Consider the following 19,349-nt stretch of genomic DNA (forward strand, 5'->3'; position numbering starts at 1 on the left):
GAAAATAGACGACGGATTCGTTTTTCGTCTCGGTCCCCCTCCCGTCGCTCGACGAAGCAACCTTTTTCTCGTTTAAAAACCACCGTGCCGGGCCTTCGAGCTTCGATCGTCTTGTCAGTTTCGCAGCTTACTCGCTCAGCGTCCAGTACGCCTGCCTTGGAGTCGTAAAACCATTACCGCTACCCTTTGCCCACCTCAATTTCCTTTGTGTTCCTCTTGTCCTCGTTGTCGAGTCGACTCGAACGACGTTCGTCTCGTCAGACCGCTTTCTCTTTTTCGTCCCTTTGTCGACGATTTCCACCTCTCGGTTGTCCTTGTTTCTTTCATCCCTGTTCATTCCGCTTCGATCGTTCCCGCGAGTTTGTAGACCGAGGCGTTTCTTTGATCACGAAAGACGTTGTACTCGACCCTGGAGCGAGCACAAAACCAAAGAAAAAAAATGATATATATATGTGTGTGAGTGTGAGAGGGAGAGGGAATGTAAGAATGAGCGAGCGTGTGCGTGAGAGAAGAAAAAAAGGGAATGAAAGGGTGAAAGAGCGTGGAGAGGCATCGTATATCGGTGGAGGATGAAATTATTTTTACGCGTTCTCAAGCACGTCGTCCGACCGGATGCGTTGCCGGAACGTCGAAAGTCGGCGCGGTTACAGGGGGGAGGGGGGCAGATTGAAAAGGAAGGGAGAAAAATTGTCGCGACAACAAAAAAGCAGCTCTAGCTCACAGTAGGCCTAACTAACGAACAAAGCGAACAAAGAAACAAAGAAAATGAAGATGAAAAGTATTTATATACTTAAGCTAACTAATTAAAAAAAAAAATATAAAAAAAACGGTCGAGAAAGGGAGAGGGTGAGGTCGGCGAGAGAAAGAGAATCAGCGAATTAAAAAGGGAACGAAAGAGACTGATGATTGCGTGCGAGAGAATTAGAGAGAAAGAGAGAGACAGAGTATGTGTGTGTGTGTGTGTGTAAGAATAATAGAGAGGAAGATTAAGGAGAAAGAGGTAGAAAATAGGAAAAAAGTAAAGAAATAAAAGTCCTCGAGATTTACTCCGAGGCGAGTCACTCTCGGATCAAGAGTCGACAACTACTCTTTAACAAAAGAAGAAAAATGTTACAAAAGAAAAAAAAAAGATAAGAAGAGAGAAGTAGGAGGAAAAAAGTTGGGGTGGGGGGTAAATACAAAGGTGACTAGAACAAAATGACGATAAAGAGAAAACGGCTAACAGAAGAGGAGGAGCGAGATGGATCAGTGGGGGAAGAAAGAGATAATCTATAATCTTCTGTACATGTTTTGATTATTCTAATTATTAATTATCGTAACTTATAATAACTATTAATTAATTAAATTAATTGATATCTATGGAACTGTATTTAAACGACAAAAAAACGTGGTAGCTAGTTTGTCAATGGGTGTATAAATATTTAATTACGATAACTCTATAGTGATACTAAAAATGAAACAACAACAAAACAGAAACCACAAAACAGCAGACAAACAGAATACAAAGATAATGTGCGCGTGCAAGGAGCAAGAGACCGTGCCAGATTGAATGGGATTTACGAATGGCAATGAGAAAATGAGATAGAGTGAACGCGACGAAAGGATCAGTGACTAAATACGCGATTTAAGAGAACACACACGTACATACACAAACACGTAAGCATCCAGATGATATACAGTATATGTAATTAATTCCACTTTAAACGAGGAAGGAAAAAGCGAAGCGAGATGAAAAAGAAAAATAGATTAAAAAAATAAAAAAAAGAAAGAAAGAAAGAATAAGAGAAAAGGAGAAGAAACAAAGAAAGGGTTAAAAACCGAGCGCGGATATTATTCATTAAGGGCGATCGGATCATTTTTGGCCAGACTGGTCTCGAGCGGATCAGCAACAAATGCGTTAAAAAAGAAATAAGAATGAAAAAAGAAACGAACTGTTGCAACGGGTGCCCCGGAAACTTTGGTTCTGCACATTTTCCGGACACGCAAAGAGCAAAGTGAGTTTCACGGTGCTTCGTGGGGGTTTCTTCCGTTTCATTTCCGTTTTATCTCCCTGCACACTTTCTTCTTCTTCTAGTGGTCGACGCGTAAACGAAATGCTCTCCGAAAAGCAACCGCCGCTTTTCGCATTTCTGTTAACAAAATATAGGAAAGATTCGCACGATATATATGATACATACGTATAGATACAAGATGGATCATACAATGGTGTTTTCTAGGTACATTCAATCGTTTGTACTCCGTGAACGGATTCGAACCATTCGTTTTTCTCAGAGGGTTCACCGTGACGCGGCAAATGAGTTTGCTCGTGTTCTTCCGTTTCTTTTTCTTCGTATTCGAGCTTGTTCTCTCGAAAACGACTTCTCAAGAAAAAAAAAAAAAAAAGAAAAAAAGAAAAAAAAGAGAAAGAAAAGAGGGGAAGAAAGAAGAAGAAGGACAAAAGAAAGAAAAGAAACGAATCGAGTCCTTCTCATCGTTCATGGATTTTCTTGAAAGGATAGCGAAACTTTTTTAAAGAATCCTTCGATGGATCGTTTCTATCACATTATAACTATTGGTCGTTTCATTTTCGCTTTCAAACATTTGTCACGGTACTGGTGGAAAACGACTTTGGTCGATCGTAGGAGGAAACTGGTCGAGTCTCGTAATCCATGCGCTATTTAAATAATTTATATTTTGCCGAAGATATAACGCTTGGTTGAACAGGGATGGGAGGGGGGAAAGATAGATTAATTCCTTTTCATGTATTTCAACGTGTTTAAGTGTAATCGAGAGACGGAAAGACTGTCGGTAAATCAATTGCTCATACCGGAACGCGATATATAAATTATTTAAAGGGATAGTGGCAACGAAAGGATAATCGTCGTTGTACGATCTGTAGAGAATCAAAGGTCTCAATTCACTGTGTCCGAATCAATGGAACGGATCAAACCTCTTGATCGCGCCTTGGATCCCGTCATTTTACGCTTCTCAACATCCTCCGTCGCGAGATAAGGAATCAACGTTAAGATATCGTACAAAATATAAGTATAAATACGCAGATGGTACTTCGTCGAGGAAATTTATATTTAAATATAAATTCAGCGTTCGTTTTCGCCTGCTGAATTTATTTCTAAAGCGATGAAACTCGTTCATCGAAGTACGCTGTTTACGTACGTAGGATTTTAAAAAGGAACCAGACGACGATCAAAAGGTTGATAGATCGTGAAACAGAATCGATCGCGCGTTTTCGCGAGGGCGTCGATCATCGCGCAAGAGCGCACAGTAAAACTAGCGAACGAAAGCGTATCGTAGGATGGTTTCACGCGAACAGAGAATGCGAAATTAAAGTTAAGGCAGCTTTCAGTTGTTTCGAAAGAGGAAGGATGAGGGACAGGTGGGAGAAGAGAAGTTTTTAAAACAGTGAGGTGCTTGTTAGATCTCGACGATCTCGTAATATCGAAGATACATTCCATCCGAGTACGAGGGCTCTGGCGCGGAATAAAAGACTTCCTTTTCTCGTCTACGACTACTTCGTTCCATGCTTACTTTCTCCTTCAATGTTTCAACGTTCGTTGACTACTTTTCGCTTTTTTAGCTTTAGTCTCTTTCGATCCTGTTGCTAAACCTAGACCGAGCGTTTGATTTAACCAATGAACGTGTTTAGAGAAGATACGGTTGCATTTAAAAGGTGATTTATGGATCACGTAGACGAGGATCGTCGAAATTTTGCACATTCCAAGACGGCAAGACCCTCGAGGTACAAAATTCGCGATTAATTAATCGTACGTAATTATATTTAGACGCGTTTCTAACGATCGATCTCGAACGGACGCGTTCTCGTGAGCGAAACCGCCAAAAAGACATTTATCCTTTTTCTATTGAAAGGACGAGGGATTTCTATAGGGAATCGAATGAAAGTTTATTCATCGACAGTATTAAGATAAGAGGAGCTTTTTCGCGGAGAGATGTTATCCAAGTGAGCAGCACACTTGTAGAATCATTTCTGGAAACTTGACGCTGATTTTATCGATAATTCAATTTAGATCGAACTTCGCTTTTCCATCGATTTCAAAAGCAGCATCTTTTTCATCAGAGATTCGCGAGTTAATTTTTCATCGATCTAGCTTCACCTTAAATATATAATTGAAACTTAGTATACCCGTTAGCTTTTCCATCTTCTTTCGTGCATTTTTTTAAATCTTACTGAAAAGCTTTCCGAATGGCGTTTAGTTTCGAAAAATAATTCCACGTGTGACCGATAATTACCAGTGTAGAAGATCCTCGACGCGATCGAGGGAATCGAGTTTCTACACTCGCAGTTGTCGCAGTGATTCCGTATTAACTATTATAATACCAGATTTTACCATTACGATATTATAACGTTGTATGTATAAGTGTTCATAAAAAAAAAAATTTATTATCACCCAGGATAAACGCAGTGCAATACATTTATCGTTCTCAGTGATTTTCTCCAGGGCGTGTGTGAAACACATCGATCGAGTGGAAACAATGCAAAAGAGAAACAAAATCGAAGGAACAGAAAATTTAGGAAAACAGAGGAAAAAGAAGGCGGGAAACCGTGCGTCTCGTTTTTATCCACTTTACGCGAAATTCGACGCCAATCGGATCGATAAGAGATTGAAGAGAACTTGATCGAGATCAAAAAATATTTCGCGACGCGAGACGACGACAAATAGATTAAAGCAATTAAGCAAATAAAAAAAGAAGTACACATATGTTGACCATTTTAAGAGACAAATTTTGACGGTCCGTTCGTCAGGACGAAAATAATTTAAAAAAAAAAAAAAAAAAAAAATGAAAAAATGCAAAAACATCGTTGATTTTCAAAGGGATCACGATCGAACGTGAAATCTGTCCGACTGTTACGAATTGTCTTTATAATAAACATTTACAGCTTTAATGGGAAACAACCGTAGACGTAAGTGAACGGAGGGCACTAATCTAACGAGAAACAAAAACAGAATCGAAAAGAAAAAAAAACGCAATTAAAAATAACGCAAAAAAAAAACATAAAAGTAACATAGGGAAAAAACGATATAAAAAGAAAGAGAGAGAGAGAGAGAGAGAGCGAGAGAGAGACGTAACGAGAGTGCGAGAAAGTGCGAGTGAGTGAACGAACGAAAAACGCAAGGGAAGCTATTCGTCACCCCCGAAATTTTCTGTCTCGAATAAATACCGTTGTCTTTTGATTGTCGTTTTAATGGACAAAACCATAAACTATGAATGATTTTGTAACTTAAGGAAATATAAGTTGCTCTTAAATCTGACACGGACATGACTCTTTTCACCTGTAATTTTCTCGATAACACGCTTCTGTTTTGAGCCTTCTCGTTTCATCTACGTCTCTGTACAAGTCCGTCACTTTCTTTGAGTCACGCGATCCAACCGAAAGACCTTTACTTTGTTGGCTTGTATCGAGAAAGGAGACTTGGTTCGCTCGATTTCTCTTCTGTTTTATTCGACTCGTGTTTAATACGGTGACATCGTCCTGTAAATTAACAAAGTGATACGCAATATATATAATGTTGATCGATCGACAAGCGAGTCGGCTATCATTGCAACTATTTTCATAGAAATTATCGGCGATCTGTCAGCGAAAGGAACATCGATCAAATTTCTAAACATGTTTCGTTTTATGGAAAATTACGTTCAAATACTTGATAACGTTAACGTCTTTTTTCGTTGGAAATTAAAAGTCCTTATACGATCGTATTAACATGGGTCCATCTAAACTCTATTAAAACTATACTTTCTCAATTCCGATTAGTTTCGACTTGACGGGCACATGTTGCTCTCATATAATTACACTTGATCTGAGAACGAATAAAAAGCATTTGGCGCGTTCTAGCGCCAGCGAAACCAAAGAAATAGCAAAAGTATTGAGATATATATACGGCAGACGATTTCAAAGCGGCGTTCCTTACGGAGCGTAGCTTTCGTCGATGTGTTCTGGTATTCTGGTGTTCTTCTCGATCATTCGGCTCAAACCGAATCTCATCGTGACTTTCCAATAGAAATCGGCGAGTTAGGGGTAACGACTATAGAGTAGACACGTGTGTTTCCAAGGGGAGAGACAACCGGAGAGTTTCGTTGAAAACGCCTAGCTACGTCGTCAAAGTTAATAATTGTTGAACGAACCGAGAGAAAAGTCTGATAGAAGCGTGTTTAACCAGAATGAAATGAAAATAGAAACTAACGATGCAAAAGAATGAAAGAGAGGGAGAGAAAGGGAAAGAGAGAGAGAGAGAGAGAGAGAGACAGTAAAGGAGAAGGAAAAAAGGCAAAGAGGAAAAGAGTGAAAAAACGCGAATTATAATAGAGTAATGTATTTTATGACGGGTTTTAATACGGTATTAATAGCGATATTTAACTGTAACTGATAGTAAAAGACGCTATTTAAATGTGAGAAATTATCGGTCGACACGTGACACACGGTGGTATAAACTGTACGGTAAACTACTATAAGATTATAACGATTAGGCGTTAGATCGTCGAAACGGGAAAGAAAATGGACGAGAACAAGTAAGATATTAAAATAGTGGAGAGAAAGAAGAAAGTATATCGAATTGAAATGAAATAGAAAGGGTCTTTTTTACCGAAGGATTTTTGCACAAAGAGATTCCGATGGACACGCGTTTCTCTTTACTTCTTTCCGTTTGATTACGCGTTCATCGGACTGAATTACTTGAGCGAGAATTTCGACTGATATAAGATGAAATTTAATCCTTACGCGTGTATTAAAATAGACTAAACAACGCGTGTTCTTAGTAAGAAAAGAGGGAATGAGCATTTAAGTAAACCCCGTGTTTCGATACAATGGTACTATCTTAATATAATATTTTTCTTTTGATAAAGTGAAATCATCGATGAAGTTCATTGGCTAGGGATTAAATTTCAATGGTTCTCGCCAAAGTTTCTGATGCTTCCAGTAATTACGGAACGATTCCACGCAAAATACTGTCAAATCTACAAGAACGTTCTCTGCTGAAGGACAAACTCTACGTGTAAAAGCTAAATGTAATATCATCGGACGTTCCGCAAAAAGGACTGCACAAAATCATACGTGATAATGATTTACGAACGTTTATAGGATATATGTATAGCGAGTAATATCACCAAAGAGGAGCTATTAAAAAAAAAAAGGAAAGAAAGAGACGAGAAGGAATTCCAAAAATTAACACGCTTCACACACAGCGGTGAACGCGAGAATCGTGATAGGTCGATTATTGATGGGACGATTTACGATAAAAAAAAAAAGTATAGCGATTATTTATTATTAAAAAAATGTTTAGGGTGGGATGGAGGGGTTGAGGGAGATCAGTGGATATAGATAAAGTAAGACTGATTTGTGGAAGGATTGCTTGGCTCGAATATCGTTTTTCGATCGATTGGTAGCTTATGAACATTGACGTGACGATGTTTAAACTAATAATGCTTAGTTTAAACTAGATATAAATTATATAATTAAAAATAGAGAAGATCTTCTGTCATCGTTTCATTTCCGAATACAGTGTTTTAGAAAATTCAAATCGCGTCTGATCAGACACGATACGCACTACTATCGATCGAATTAAACGTCAAATAAAATATACCTATACTTGGAAATCGAAACTCGATATTGTTTATACTAGCGTTGATCGAACGAGCTTCGAGACAAGTCGACGAATAGAAAAACTTCTAAGAAGTGAAAACATTTTTGCTAAAAACTTTGGTCCATGTCTGATCTTGCATGGACTTACACTACTTTTTGATCGGGTGGTCCTCGATCGAATTACCGAGCGAATAGGAAACAGAAATTTTTCTAGGGAAAGATGAAAAGAAATAATAAGAAAGAGAAGTCTCTTTTTTCGCGGAGATGCTACTTTCTCTGCTAGGAAGTTTGGCCTGCGTCTGATCACGCACGGACTAGAACTACTGTCGGTCGTGCACAGGCCTAACGTTCACGCATCGACCAAGCATCGGAACACCGAGCTTCTTCCTCTTTCTAATTACCTCGTTAATTGCTAGACACTCGATTATCCACTTCGGTGATTCTACGTTGGCGAGCGAGTTACTTTCGTTTCACGTCAGAAAATCGAATTAACCTTTATATATATCGTTGATCATTTCGATCGCGAATGACACGAACATTGTTCATTGTTAAATCACGATTGGTGCTTTGATCGCAGCATATCGATACTAGAATCAAGAAGACAATTGGGGAAAATATAGAGATCAGAAGGTTTCTTTTCGAGCTTTTACGTGGGTGACAGTCGTGGAGGATATTTTCTTTCTATCTTTGTAACAAAGAGCATCTTTGATCATCATCGGGATCCTGACGAAATTATTTCTCGAAGAATTAATTTCACAGGGTGTCGTCACCGCGAAGGATACCGTGTAATCACTGTTAACCGTCGATCCATCGTACGTCGATACATCGATTTGTTTCCAAATTCAATCGATCTATCGATCCAACGATCGATCGATCCTGTTAGAAACGTTGCGCCAGCAGATCACTTAACCTCTTAAAGAGTAGAATCTTCAATCGACTAGCTCTCTCGAATCAAATTAAATCGATAACTTGTTTGTCGAACATTTCGCGAAATATACTTTCTTCGTATAACTTTCTAATGAGGCCGAGCATGGTTTTATTTACAATTTGTCTAGATGCGAAACGCGAAGGAATCTAAACCTATATACGTATAATCTGTATTTAATTATTGTCATTTATCATATTACTGTGTACTTATCGCATGATTATTACTTACACGTATTATTTATACAACTACAGGTAGGAATTCCCATTGAAGTATTATGTGGAGGTTAGATATATCTATATATACATTACATTATATTATATTATATTATATTATATTATATTATATTATATTATATTATATTATATTACATTATATTATATTGTATTTACATTATATTATATTATACACATATATTTCTCACATGGAAATTTTTCAAGCATTTCAATAACACCGCAACGGCTATTGTTGTGCAATAAGTATATATGGGCGTGCTTTTTAAGAGGTTAATCGGGATACCGATTTAATATGTAGTACAGAGCAAAAAGCTTCCTCTCTACACAACACATATACGCATACACAAACACATAATACACGTACATATGCATACGCAAGTCCGTCTTAATAGGTTCAAGTAAAACCTCGAATTACAGTTGAAATTAGCATAATATTATAATAATTTTCGTGACATTGTACTATTATAATTATGTACATTCATTTAAATATTCATACATGTTTAAAAGTCGATGTTACGTAAGTAGTTTAATCTATGTACTTTTTCTATTTACTTATGTGTTGTAACTATGTATCATATTGGTAGTTTCATTGCGTACGTGTAATCATAATTTATCAAATAGCAAATTCGAGGTTTATTCGATCTAAAATGTAACCGGCTAAGCGGAGCAAATTAGAACACACTTCCTTCATCACAGAACACACGTATATGCATTTTGCATGCAGGTTATCCTCATAACGGAACAGAATTCATTTCTCGAGGAAACAACGATGGGATGTTCGTTCCTGATAGGTTCCGTCGAGCATTCTTCGTCGTCGCCTCAACGTCACTTTAGGGCAACGAACTAGAAATGTGTTGAATATTTACACGAATTTACAAGATTCTTGCTAATGTACTTTTTCTATATCATACACGAGACAAATTACAGTGCACATATAGGTGCATACCATATACACATGAACAACAGGAGACATACACATTTCAGCGTACTCTTGTAACTTTAACATCTAACAAAATAGAGGAACGGAAAGATTATACATTGGACGTACTACAACTCCGCGTACAATCATAGCACACAAATACATGATTACATGCACCCACACGTACAAGAAAAAGAGACCATTCACGCACACTGTGGCACAGAACAAAGACACAAAGATGACTTAAAAAATAAAACAGACAAAAACATTTTCGAGAACACGTGCGCGCCATCACAATTGTTGATATAAATTGCGATCCATGATTATTACTATTTACGATATAATTATTATCTTGCATTGTCTAGTCATACGTTATTATTGTATAACTAACGATATTAATTATTAATTAACCTGTACTACCTAGTCGCATTATGTGTTGCATAAAAAAAACTATGAAAATTCCGAAGGCGAAATAAGAAAGAGCGAGAGTGAGAGAGACCGAGAGAATGCGAGTATGAAAGTAAGAAATGTACCTAAACGAGAGCACGAGGAAAGAAAAAGAGAGAGTGAGGGTGAATGATATAGACACACGAGATGGTAATGATAATAACGAAATTTCGGTGAGAAAGAGACGGAGAGAATGAGACGAAGGCACTTCGTTGCAGCCGTGATAACGCTCGTTGATCGAGATTAAGATCAAGATTTGGCTAATTGTGATGATAATCTCGGACGAAGTTATTTATTTTGAGATTAAAGAGGAAGTTAGTAAAATAAAAACTAAGGGTGCTCTGAAATATTTCATGTTGAATGCGAATGTTCTTAACCATAATTCGTCGATGGCAGCTAAGAAACGATCAGTTGTTTCCCAAAAAGTAAATTTTGAGAGCTACATATAGTTAAACACTTCGCGGACGAGCGACCCCTAAATATTGAATGTATGACTGTAAAAATACAAGATTCGCGTTATCTTGAGAAATCTAGAAAACAGTCACCGAAGTGTTACGTCATATCCGCCCAAAAAACCCGTCAATCCAATCAGAAAGTAATATCGTCTTACAAGTTGGAAAATTTGAGAAATAAGTACTTTAAGATACTTTCTGAACTCGTCGTTTCTTCGATGGACGAATTAGATGGAAAATCGATCAAATTGGGTGATCATGGTTGCCGAAGGTCGCCTGCTTAGTTAAGGAATAGAAAGTGAAGATGATAGCGATGATGATAATGATGATGGTAATGATGATGATAAAAAAAAAAGAGTAATAACTGTCACGACACGCACGTGCGCGTCGCGCGTCACAATCGTAACGCGCCCGTGCGTACTGGTAGCAGAAAGAAAAAGAACAAAACGAGTATTAAATATATGCGGGGGCCGTGGAGAGGAGGGAACCTTCCTTTACTCAAAAGAAATATCGGTGGATTGCTCGTCAACCCATTGACTTTTCCCTATCGCCAGGTAAGCGAAAAGAAAAATACAGCGGAAACACATAAGATCTGCATATGTATACCTCATATCCCCGGTTTTAGTGCATAGCAAGCACATTTTCGTCAGAACAAATGAAGAAAAAATTCTCGAGATATCTTAAACGTGCGTTGTCTCTCCTTCCTGTGAATCGTACCCTCCTCCCTCCCTCCCTCCCTCCCACCCGAGGAGAGCTCGCGGGCCCTATATTGCAATATTTGTACTTTTCCATGTTGAAACCTCGATATACAATAAATTATATTAACAAACTTCGATTCCCGATTCTTTTTTCATCCAGTCATCAGTTTTCTTTCATTTTATTTTTGTTCTGATCGTTTATCAAAGATTAGGGATAGATAAATAACTATAAAATTTCGTTGCGAATTTATTTATTGATCAGTCGAATTGTAATTACAATTCATAGAAGTTTTCTTGTATTCGATATTCAATGTTAGTAATTAATGAATTAGTGAAACACCTAATAAAAAATATTTTTAGAAAGAAATATATTGAGGTGGCAGCATACATATATTTGGAATTAAGGACGTCCTAAATTGAAATATCAAGTAGTAACATCGATTGATGTAGCGGCATCAGACGGCTTTGATGTAAACAGAAATGCTGCCTATGTTTACTAATAAACGTTTATTCAACATAGTATCATTCATGAAAACTATATATAGTCTTTTTGATAGTCGAGAAATTCTTAAATGATTCTGTAAAAATTTAATCTTGTAACAGGAAAGTTTCGTATCAGAAATAAATAAAAATTTAATCGTTTATGAAGTAAAATTTGACGTAACGCTACATCTATCACGTGATAATTTTTGACAGGCAACCTATTTTTTATGAGAACCTTGCTTCTTTGGGGCGAACTCTAATCCTCTTATATAATTCTTCTTTATTTGATATTTTTCTGAAAAATTAACATTCACTTGACTTAAGCATAAAGATGTTTATATCTCATAAAACGTTAATTCACTACTTACCCGTAAGTAATTTGTACACGTATAAAATCTGATTCCCTTGAACCAGAACACTCGGAGTTTTCTTCCCTGGTTCATCCGTAATTGTTGCACTCGCTCCAATGCTCTGGCATTCCTTGCTGAACTCTTTAGAATTTATACCAAATGTTTCTAAATTGTTTACTAGCGTAACCTGTAATATAAGTATTAAATAAATATTAACGTTTCCATAATATTGTACGTATTGTAATTTTCGACATCAATTACTGTACCTTCTTACCACCGGATCGGACGGTGACTCTCATGTCAATAGGTTCCAATTTGCCCGTGTGTAACAATTTATTTCCAGCTAAAGTGACTTCGTGCATATGCGTCATACGTCCAATAAACTTATTTATTCCATCCTCCATCAACACAGTTTCCACATTCGCTTTGGTTTTCATAATACCTGCGAGTTGCGGGTTTAATTTCAGTATCCTATAAACAAAACCAATTAAATGATCATACCAAATCACGATAAAACATATAATCGACTAAGCACTGCTTACTTTCCATCTTGAAGATTCTCCGCTCTCACATATTCAGTAAAACATTTTCTGATTTCAGCTCTTTTCATAATGTCCCCTTTTCTGCAATCATTGTATGGGAGTAAAATGTATATAATTCGTGTCATATAATACAGCATAATGGTATATGATGTAACAGTTGTCAACTTCTGCTCTGCAGAGAAAATCATTCTTTTTGCAATTATTGTATCGCGGCAACATGACATATCCTGAGTGTGACACTATACTCACTCATATCTGAATTTTGATAGTACTGGCAAAACATCGGCAGTTACTTTATAACATTCGGAGACAACTGCTGCATTAGAAACAACTGGCTCCTGAACGGGTGTATGTTCTTCCACAATGACTAGTTCTTTTATAAGAGGATGATTAAACTATAAAAGGTATAGCACAATTATATTAAGAGCAAGTTATGTTCCAACAAACTTCCATTAAAAAATCTTACCTTAATCGATAATATACTTTCAACACCTTTAGTTACAGAAGTGTTAATAATACCTTTTGCTTTCATTTCTGCTAAAAACAATGATAGCTTTTTATACCGAGATTTTTTTATATCTATGTTCTTATCTGATGGACATGCAGCTATTAAATGGTTTTTAAAGAAATTGGATGTCAACATAGGTAAATCATTAGATTTTACTGAAGTTTTGCAAGCTTTTAAAAAGCAATATTCTAACAAACTGTCCATTTCCTTTAGTGGATCCACAGTTGCTTCTTCTTGACCACTAGATAAATTTTTTATTTCATCAGATTCCTCTATTTTATTTTCTTCCTCACAAGGAGATTCAATCTCTGATACTCTATCATTATTTATTTCTAAATCATCCATTATTTCAACAAGTGATTCTTCATTATTATCATTACTTGGCTCACTTATTTCATTTATATTTTCCAATTTATCATTATCTGTATCAATATTTGGTGGTCCTAAGTCTGGCCTTACAGGAGGCTTCCCTAATTGGCAAAGTGTATCACCTATTACATGTATAATTTCTACACATTTTCCGTGTCCCCCAGCCATATACATGTCTTCACTACAAAGAGCGGTAAAGCCAACAGCAACTGGTGCCTAGGCCAAAAAGAATTATAATTATACCTCTTTATAACTATAGTAAAATAAGAATAAACTTTTATAATAATGTACCTTATTATCATCTGTATTTACTGAAACAGGTGTACCCTTTTGTAATTTTCCAAAAGAATATAACGTTACAGGCTCCTTGATACTGACTCCAGGTAACATTAAATTTGCACCTCCAGCTAGTTTTGTTACAACTGGAGGATAGGTTGTAAAAGTCCTTAACAAATTTGGATGATGCCATAAAGTGAATATAGTAGGTAACAATGCCTGATGCAAAGATTCAAGTTGGAAAAACATGGGTATTTTAGCTACACAATATACTTTTCCTGAGTGGCCACTGTAAGTTAAAATTTTCATAACGCTTATCGTCTCTTTCTTAGGAATCAACGATTGCGTTTCTTCATCTGTCAGCGTCGGATATGCTGCTAAAATTTCTTCGCATAATTTTTTCCTGGTCATAAATAATATAGAATTCATTAATATACATATAATTTCTTGTACATATAATTCACTATAACTAAACAATCAGATTATACTAACCTTTCTGTTCCTTTCAATTGATTGTTAGATTTTACTTTAAATGGTTTTATAAACATTTTGATGTAGTGAAAATACAAAAAAGAAATGAGTTAAAAAATCCGAAAGTACACTGTTAAAAATTCGGCTATATTCGAGATACAGGTTATCCAACCCTTTATCTGCTTTTTTAATCGTCGTAGTTCTAATCAAGATAACTAAACTTTGTTACGACGCAACTATTCCGCATGAAACATGCGTACAATGGTTGATCAATAGATCGCAAAAATCAACAATTAATATAAAAAAATTTATGACAAGGAATTGAGTAGGATCAATAAGCGTTAACAATTTTTCCAACGTATCTGTTAATACATTAATACGAAAATGCTACATAAAAAGATATAATAACACTGTCATCTTTCTGCTGACAGTTGGTAGTATAGTTATCAACATTCGAATCGACACAGGTACAGATCCAGCAATTCGTCTAATTTTTGGTGGTGGGGGCTGTTATCATTTTGATCTATATTAGTTCCCTCATTAACCGCATGGCGCTACAACAAAATTCTTAAGAAGCTGTCGCTGGGCCACCACACATTCGTATCTTTCATGTTGATTTTTCACGTTTCAATTTTCGGACGGTTTGCCCTAATCTATTTAGATGAGCGTTGAGACCTGTTTATATGATCCAGACGCATATATGCGTCATGGTCGTATACACCTGTGATATCCATTGAGGAATTTTGTTGTAGCGCCATGCGGTTAATAAAGGAACTAGGCTATATCAAATCGTGAGCAAAATGATAACACCCACCTTCATAGGAGTTGTCGGACCTGCGTATAGTGTATATGACTATGGGATCTACTTTACTTTTAATCTTAGTTAATTGAACTCCATTTAAATATGAGATATTTATACAAATAAGCATTTATCTAGAAATTCATCTGGATGAATCCTTTCTTCAATTGATTCAGAAGAAGTTTGTGTCAAAAACAAAAGACATTATGTATCATACATGATAATAATGTTAGTTGTATTTTGTAGTATGTAATATAAACTGTGTCCTCTTACGGCACGCGGGAAAAACACGATCAAATATACTGTGCGATCTGTAGATCATTATAACCTCAAAACGTTGCATTATGCATAATCAATTTATGAGAAGTAACCTTTGAATATAGTGCAACTTTAAGATATTATCGCTATATCCTTACTTACATTTGCCACTGACAGAATGGCAATTATGAAGATATTGTTACGGCCAGACATCGCAAGGTTTACGGGGGTTAGAGTGAGTTACATTTCATACACCATTGTTATATTCGATTCTAGTTACTGTATTCCAAAGTAATACATACCTTCTTTTGTTTATGTCATAGATTAATAAAATTGAATTCATTCTACTAATGCAAATTGAGAGTGTAGTAATAATTTATTTATTCGATTACGTGAAAAGATTTACGTTTATTGATAATTCTATTCTTTACCTTATTCTTTTTCTTCTTCTTTCTTCAAATGACGTTTAAAAAAAACGAATCAAAACGAATTGCCTTTTATTTAAAAATTTGAATTTTTATAAACAGTTTTTGCTATAAATTATTAACGAATTTAGTGTAAACTCTTATTAATTATTATTTTAATTGAAAAATAAGAAATGTATATTATGTATATATAATTTTTTGCAACACATTGCGTAAAAATTAACTCTAGATTATAATTATAATGCTAATCAAGACAAATGATGCAAAATTTATCAGACATTGCTTTATGTGCTAGTATAAAAATATATTGCATAGCATTCATAACATGAGTATATTTTTACATCTTACTTCAAGGTCATGTGTAGCTGTTTTAATATCTTGCTCCAAAAATATGAAGTAACTATAGATCCCCTTATGAAACATATAAAGAGCATTAGTCTCATTTATACATATAAAGATACAAAAAATAATGAATATTAGCGAAATTTTCTTTTTGGAGGATTATTATATTTAAGAAGTTTCTTGATTTTCAGCATCTAAGTTCTAAACCAAAATTTGGTTTACTCTTTGATATTGATGGCGTAATAGTGCGTGGCAAAAATGTATTGCCACCTGTACCAGAAGCTTTTAAACAACTTAAAGGAAAAGATGGCAAATTTCGTGTACCAACTGTGTTTGTTACTAACAGTGGAAATGCATTGCGTAGTCAAAAGGCAGCAGATTTATCTAAATGGATAGGAATTGAAGTGAAAGAATCACAAGTTGTTATGGCTCATTCACCATTAAAATTATTCGAACAATTTCATAATAAACAAGTATTAATAACTGGACAAGGGCCAGTTAAAGAAATAGCTAAAGAATTGGGTTTCAAAAAAACAATAACTATTCAGGAACTAGTTAAAAACTTCCCATCTTTAGACTATGTAAATGTGAAAAAGAGAAATCCACTATGTGGTCCTGTGGATCCAAAGTTTCCTGCAATAGAAGGCATTGTGTTATTTAGCGAACCAATTTTTTGGGAAACCCCATTGCAGCTAATGGTAGATCTTTTAATGACTAATGGCATGCCTGCTGGTTTATCTGATAATATCCCATATCCACACATTCCAGTATTGGCATGTAATATGGATTTATTGTGGGTATCAGAAGCACCAATTCCTAGATATGGGCATGGTGCTTTCCTGTTATGTCTGGAATCTTTGTATAAAAAGATTACAAGAAAAGATATGATATATTCTGCTCTAATTGGAAAGCCTAGTGAAGTTACATACTATTATGCAAATCAGTTGCTCCATGAGCATGCCAGAAGTATTGGAATAGATCATAATGTTGATACCATATATGCTATTGGGTAATTAATACTTTGAAGATATCAAAAAACTAACATAATTTTTTAAATTAAAATGAGTATTAAATTCAATATAATTTTACAGAGATAACATCAATACCGATATTTTTGGTGCAAATTTGTATGATAAATATCTGGCATATTCCGCGAAAGATGAAGCATTAAAGTCTGATAAACTGAAAATACTACTGAACAAGGATATCACTCCGCCTAGCGCAAAAGCTTGTATTAGTATTTTAGTTGAAACTGGTGTTCATAAACGAGATTCGGATTTTATACCGGAACATAATCCTAGAGATTTCTTACCAGTCGAAGAAGGCCTGATCAAGCCTGCATTCGTAGTGGAACATGTTGGCGAAGCTATTAAAGTCGCGTTTAAGGAGGAAAAATTCGACTGAATTAAAATATATATAGAATGTATTTTTAGACTTGGAGTGTTCACATGCTAATATCGATTAAGGGGAAAGAAAACAAGAGAAATTAGATATTTCTTCGGTAATGTAAGTATTACGTTAATTTCGTCAGCCTTTTTTTGAGGCAAGAGCTGTAGAAAGCTGTAATTGATTGCATAGACACTATACTTTATTGAGCGTTTTACTTTTTAAATCGTTCTCGTCATTTTTATTTGCCATTTATACCATCTTATCAAAAAAGGGGGAAAAAGAATTGTGTCTAATGTAATCTTACGCTAATTAGTTACAAAATCTTTATTTATCATTGTGAGTCAATCATATTTGCGGGCAGTACAAGCTTGTACATTAGACATATTAATTATAGCTGAAGTGATATTTCAATTTATAGAGATTTTTATGTATACTCGATATTATTTATGTTATACAATTATAATATTTAGAAAAATGTTCGAAGATAATGTTATATGTATATATATATATATACACTCATATATCGAACGTATACAAAACAATTTTTAGTTCCATTTTTAATCATGTTAATTATCATGTGATAATTAGATTTTTTAATGTTTCATTTCATAATCGTATCGTTTGATATTATATCGTGAGGGTAAATCTTACGTTTATATCTCCGGAAAAACAGCCGGAAGATTTTCCTAATAGTCCTGAGTACGTAAAAAGCGTTCGATCGCGCTTCATGAAATGAATTAAAAATGAGAAAAAATAGCAAAATGCGATGTTCATAGAATGCGCTGTGTTTCAATCGAAGACAATTGTAATCTAGTGATAGACAGATTATTTAAACTATTCTGTTTAACATTCACTAGTGAATATCGCTTTATATACAGAATCTTGTCTAGTCCTACCAAACAGTTTCACCGTGCATAATTGTACCGACCCGTAGTAATGATGCGTTATTGAATGAGGCGTGAATGAATTAGTTACCAAATTATTAAACAATTTCACCTCGATCATTATATACATGTATAATAATTTAAAGAACAGAGAAAAGACCACAAATGTTCTATCAATGTGCATCAAATGAGTTCTATGAAATATTATAAACGCACACTATATAGAAGAATTTGATTCAGTTGATCATAGATCATAAAAATGAAATAAATAGACCACACAGAAATGAAATGAAAATAAAAAATATACCAAGACGTCTATTGAGGCGAAGACTGACCTACATAGAATCAAACCGATGATGAACATTTGTAGTAGTCGGTCGATAACTTGTTTTAACGTTATAAGAATTAACGTTTTAACGAATTATAAGAGAGGAAAAAAGAGAAAACATTGTTTCTGCTAGCGATAAAGAATAGCGCTGCGCGAAATTAGTAATGCTGTAGATAACGAAGGGCAATTATACGCAATTATACGTACATCATATTGTAGAGTGTTGCAAGATTGAAAGCAATACAGAATTACATTGTTTTTTAGTTATAAAAATTATTTTATAGGAACCTTATCCATAAAACAATCTGTGACTTTTATAAATACAATTAGAATAAGCTTTAGTAAATTTTGTGATTACTTATGTTCATTATTTCTGCATTGTCACTAGTGAATTTCTTTACCTATTTATTGCATGAAAGTCACAGATTGTGCCAAGAAATAATTCTTTAAAACCTTTTTCCGGAAAAAAAAAGAAAAAAAAAGATAATGTCAAAAGGAATTTCGATTTCCTCTCGAAGATCATCTTCGAGCATCGCTTGTGGATCTATCACGTGGAAAATGAAAGACACGTATAAAAATTTTCCATATTTATCCTTTTTTTATTTGTTGTTCGACACGAATCTTACACTCTACTTAGTTAAATGAACGAAGCGTTCA

The 19,349-nt window shown here is 35.2% G+C and overlaps 2 protein-coding genes across 2 annotated transcripts; one reads left to right on the top strand and one right to left on the bottom strand.

The window, feature by feature from the left end:
• Positions 1–11,502: 11,502 nt before the first annotated feature.
• On the bottom strand, positions 11,503–14,893 carry LOC100645902 (eukaryotic translation initiation factor 2D). Its single transcript, XM_003393160.4, has 8 exons — positions 14,289–14,893; positions 13,812–14,199; positions 13,110–13,736; positions 12,893–13,038; positions 12,644–12,724; positions 12,368–12,572; positions 12,120–12,288; positions 11,503–12,046 (listed from the first exon to the last, which is right to left on the bottom strand). The coding sequence occupies exons 1-8, from the start codon at positions 14,342–14,344 to the stop codon at positions 11,970–11,972; spliced, it is 1,749 nt and encodes a 582-aa protein (XP_003393208.1). The 5' UTR covers positions 14,345–14,893; the 3' UTR covers positions 11,503–11,969.
• A 223-nt stretch (positions 14,894–15,116) lies between these two features.
• LOC100645667 (haloacid dehalogenase-like hydrolase domain-containing 5) lies at positions 15,117–18,955 on the top strand. The gene is made up of 4 exons (XM_012310567.3): positions 15,117–15,247; positions 15,313–15,559; positions 16,283–17,100; positions 17,183–18,955. The coding sequence occupies exons 2-4, from the start codon at positions 15,503–15,505 to the stop codon at positions 17,493–17,495; spliced, it is 1,188 nt and encodes a 395-aa protein (XP_012165957.1). The 5' UTR covers positions 15,117–15,247; positions 15,313–15,502; the 3' UTR covers positions 17,496–18,955.
• Positions 18,956–19,349: the final 394 nt, after the last annotated feature.

This window comes from Bombus terrestris, chromosome 1 (genome assembly GCF_910591885.1).
Source record: "Bombus terrestris chromosome 1, iyBomTerr1.2, whole genome shotgun sequence".
NCBI classification, from domain to species: domain Eukaryota; kingdom Metazoa; phylum Arthropoda; class Insecta; order Hymenoptera; family Apidae; genus Bombus; species Bombus terrestris.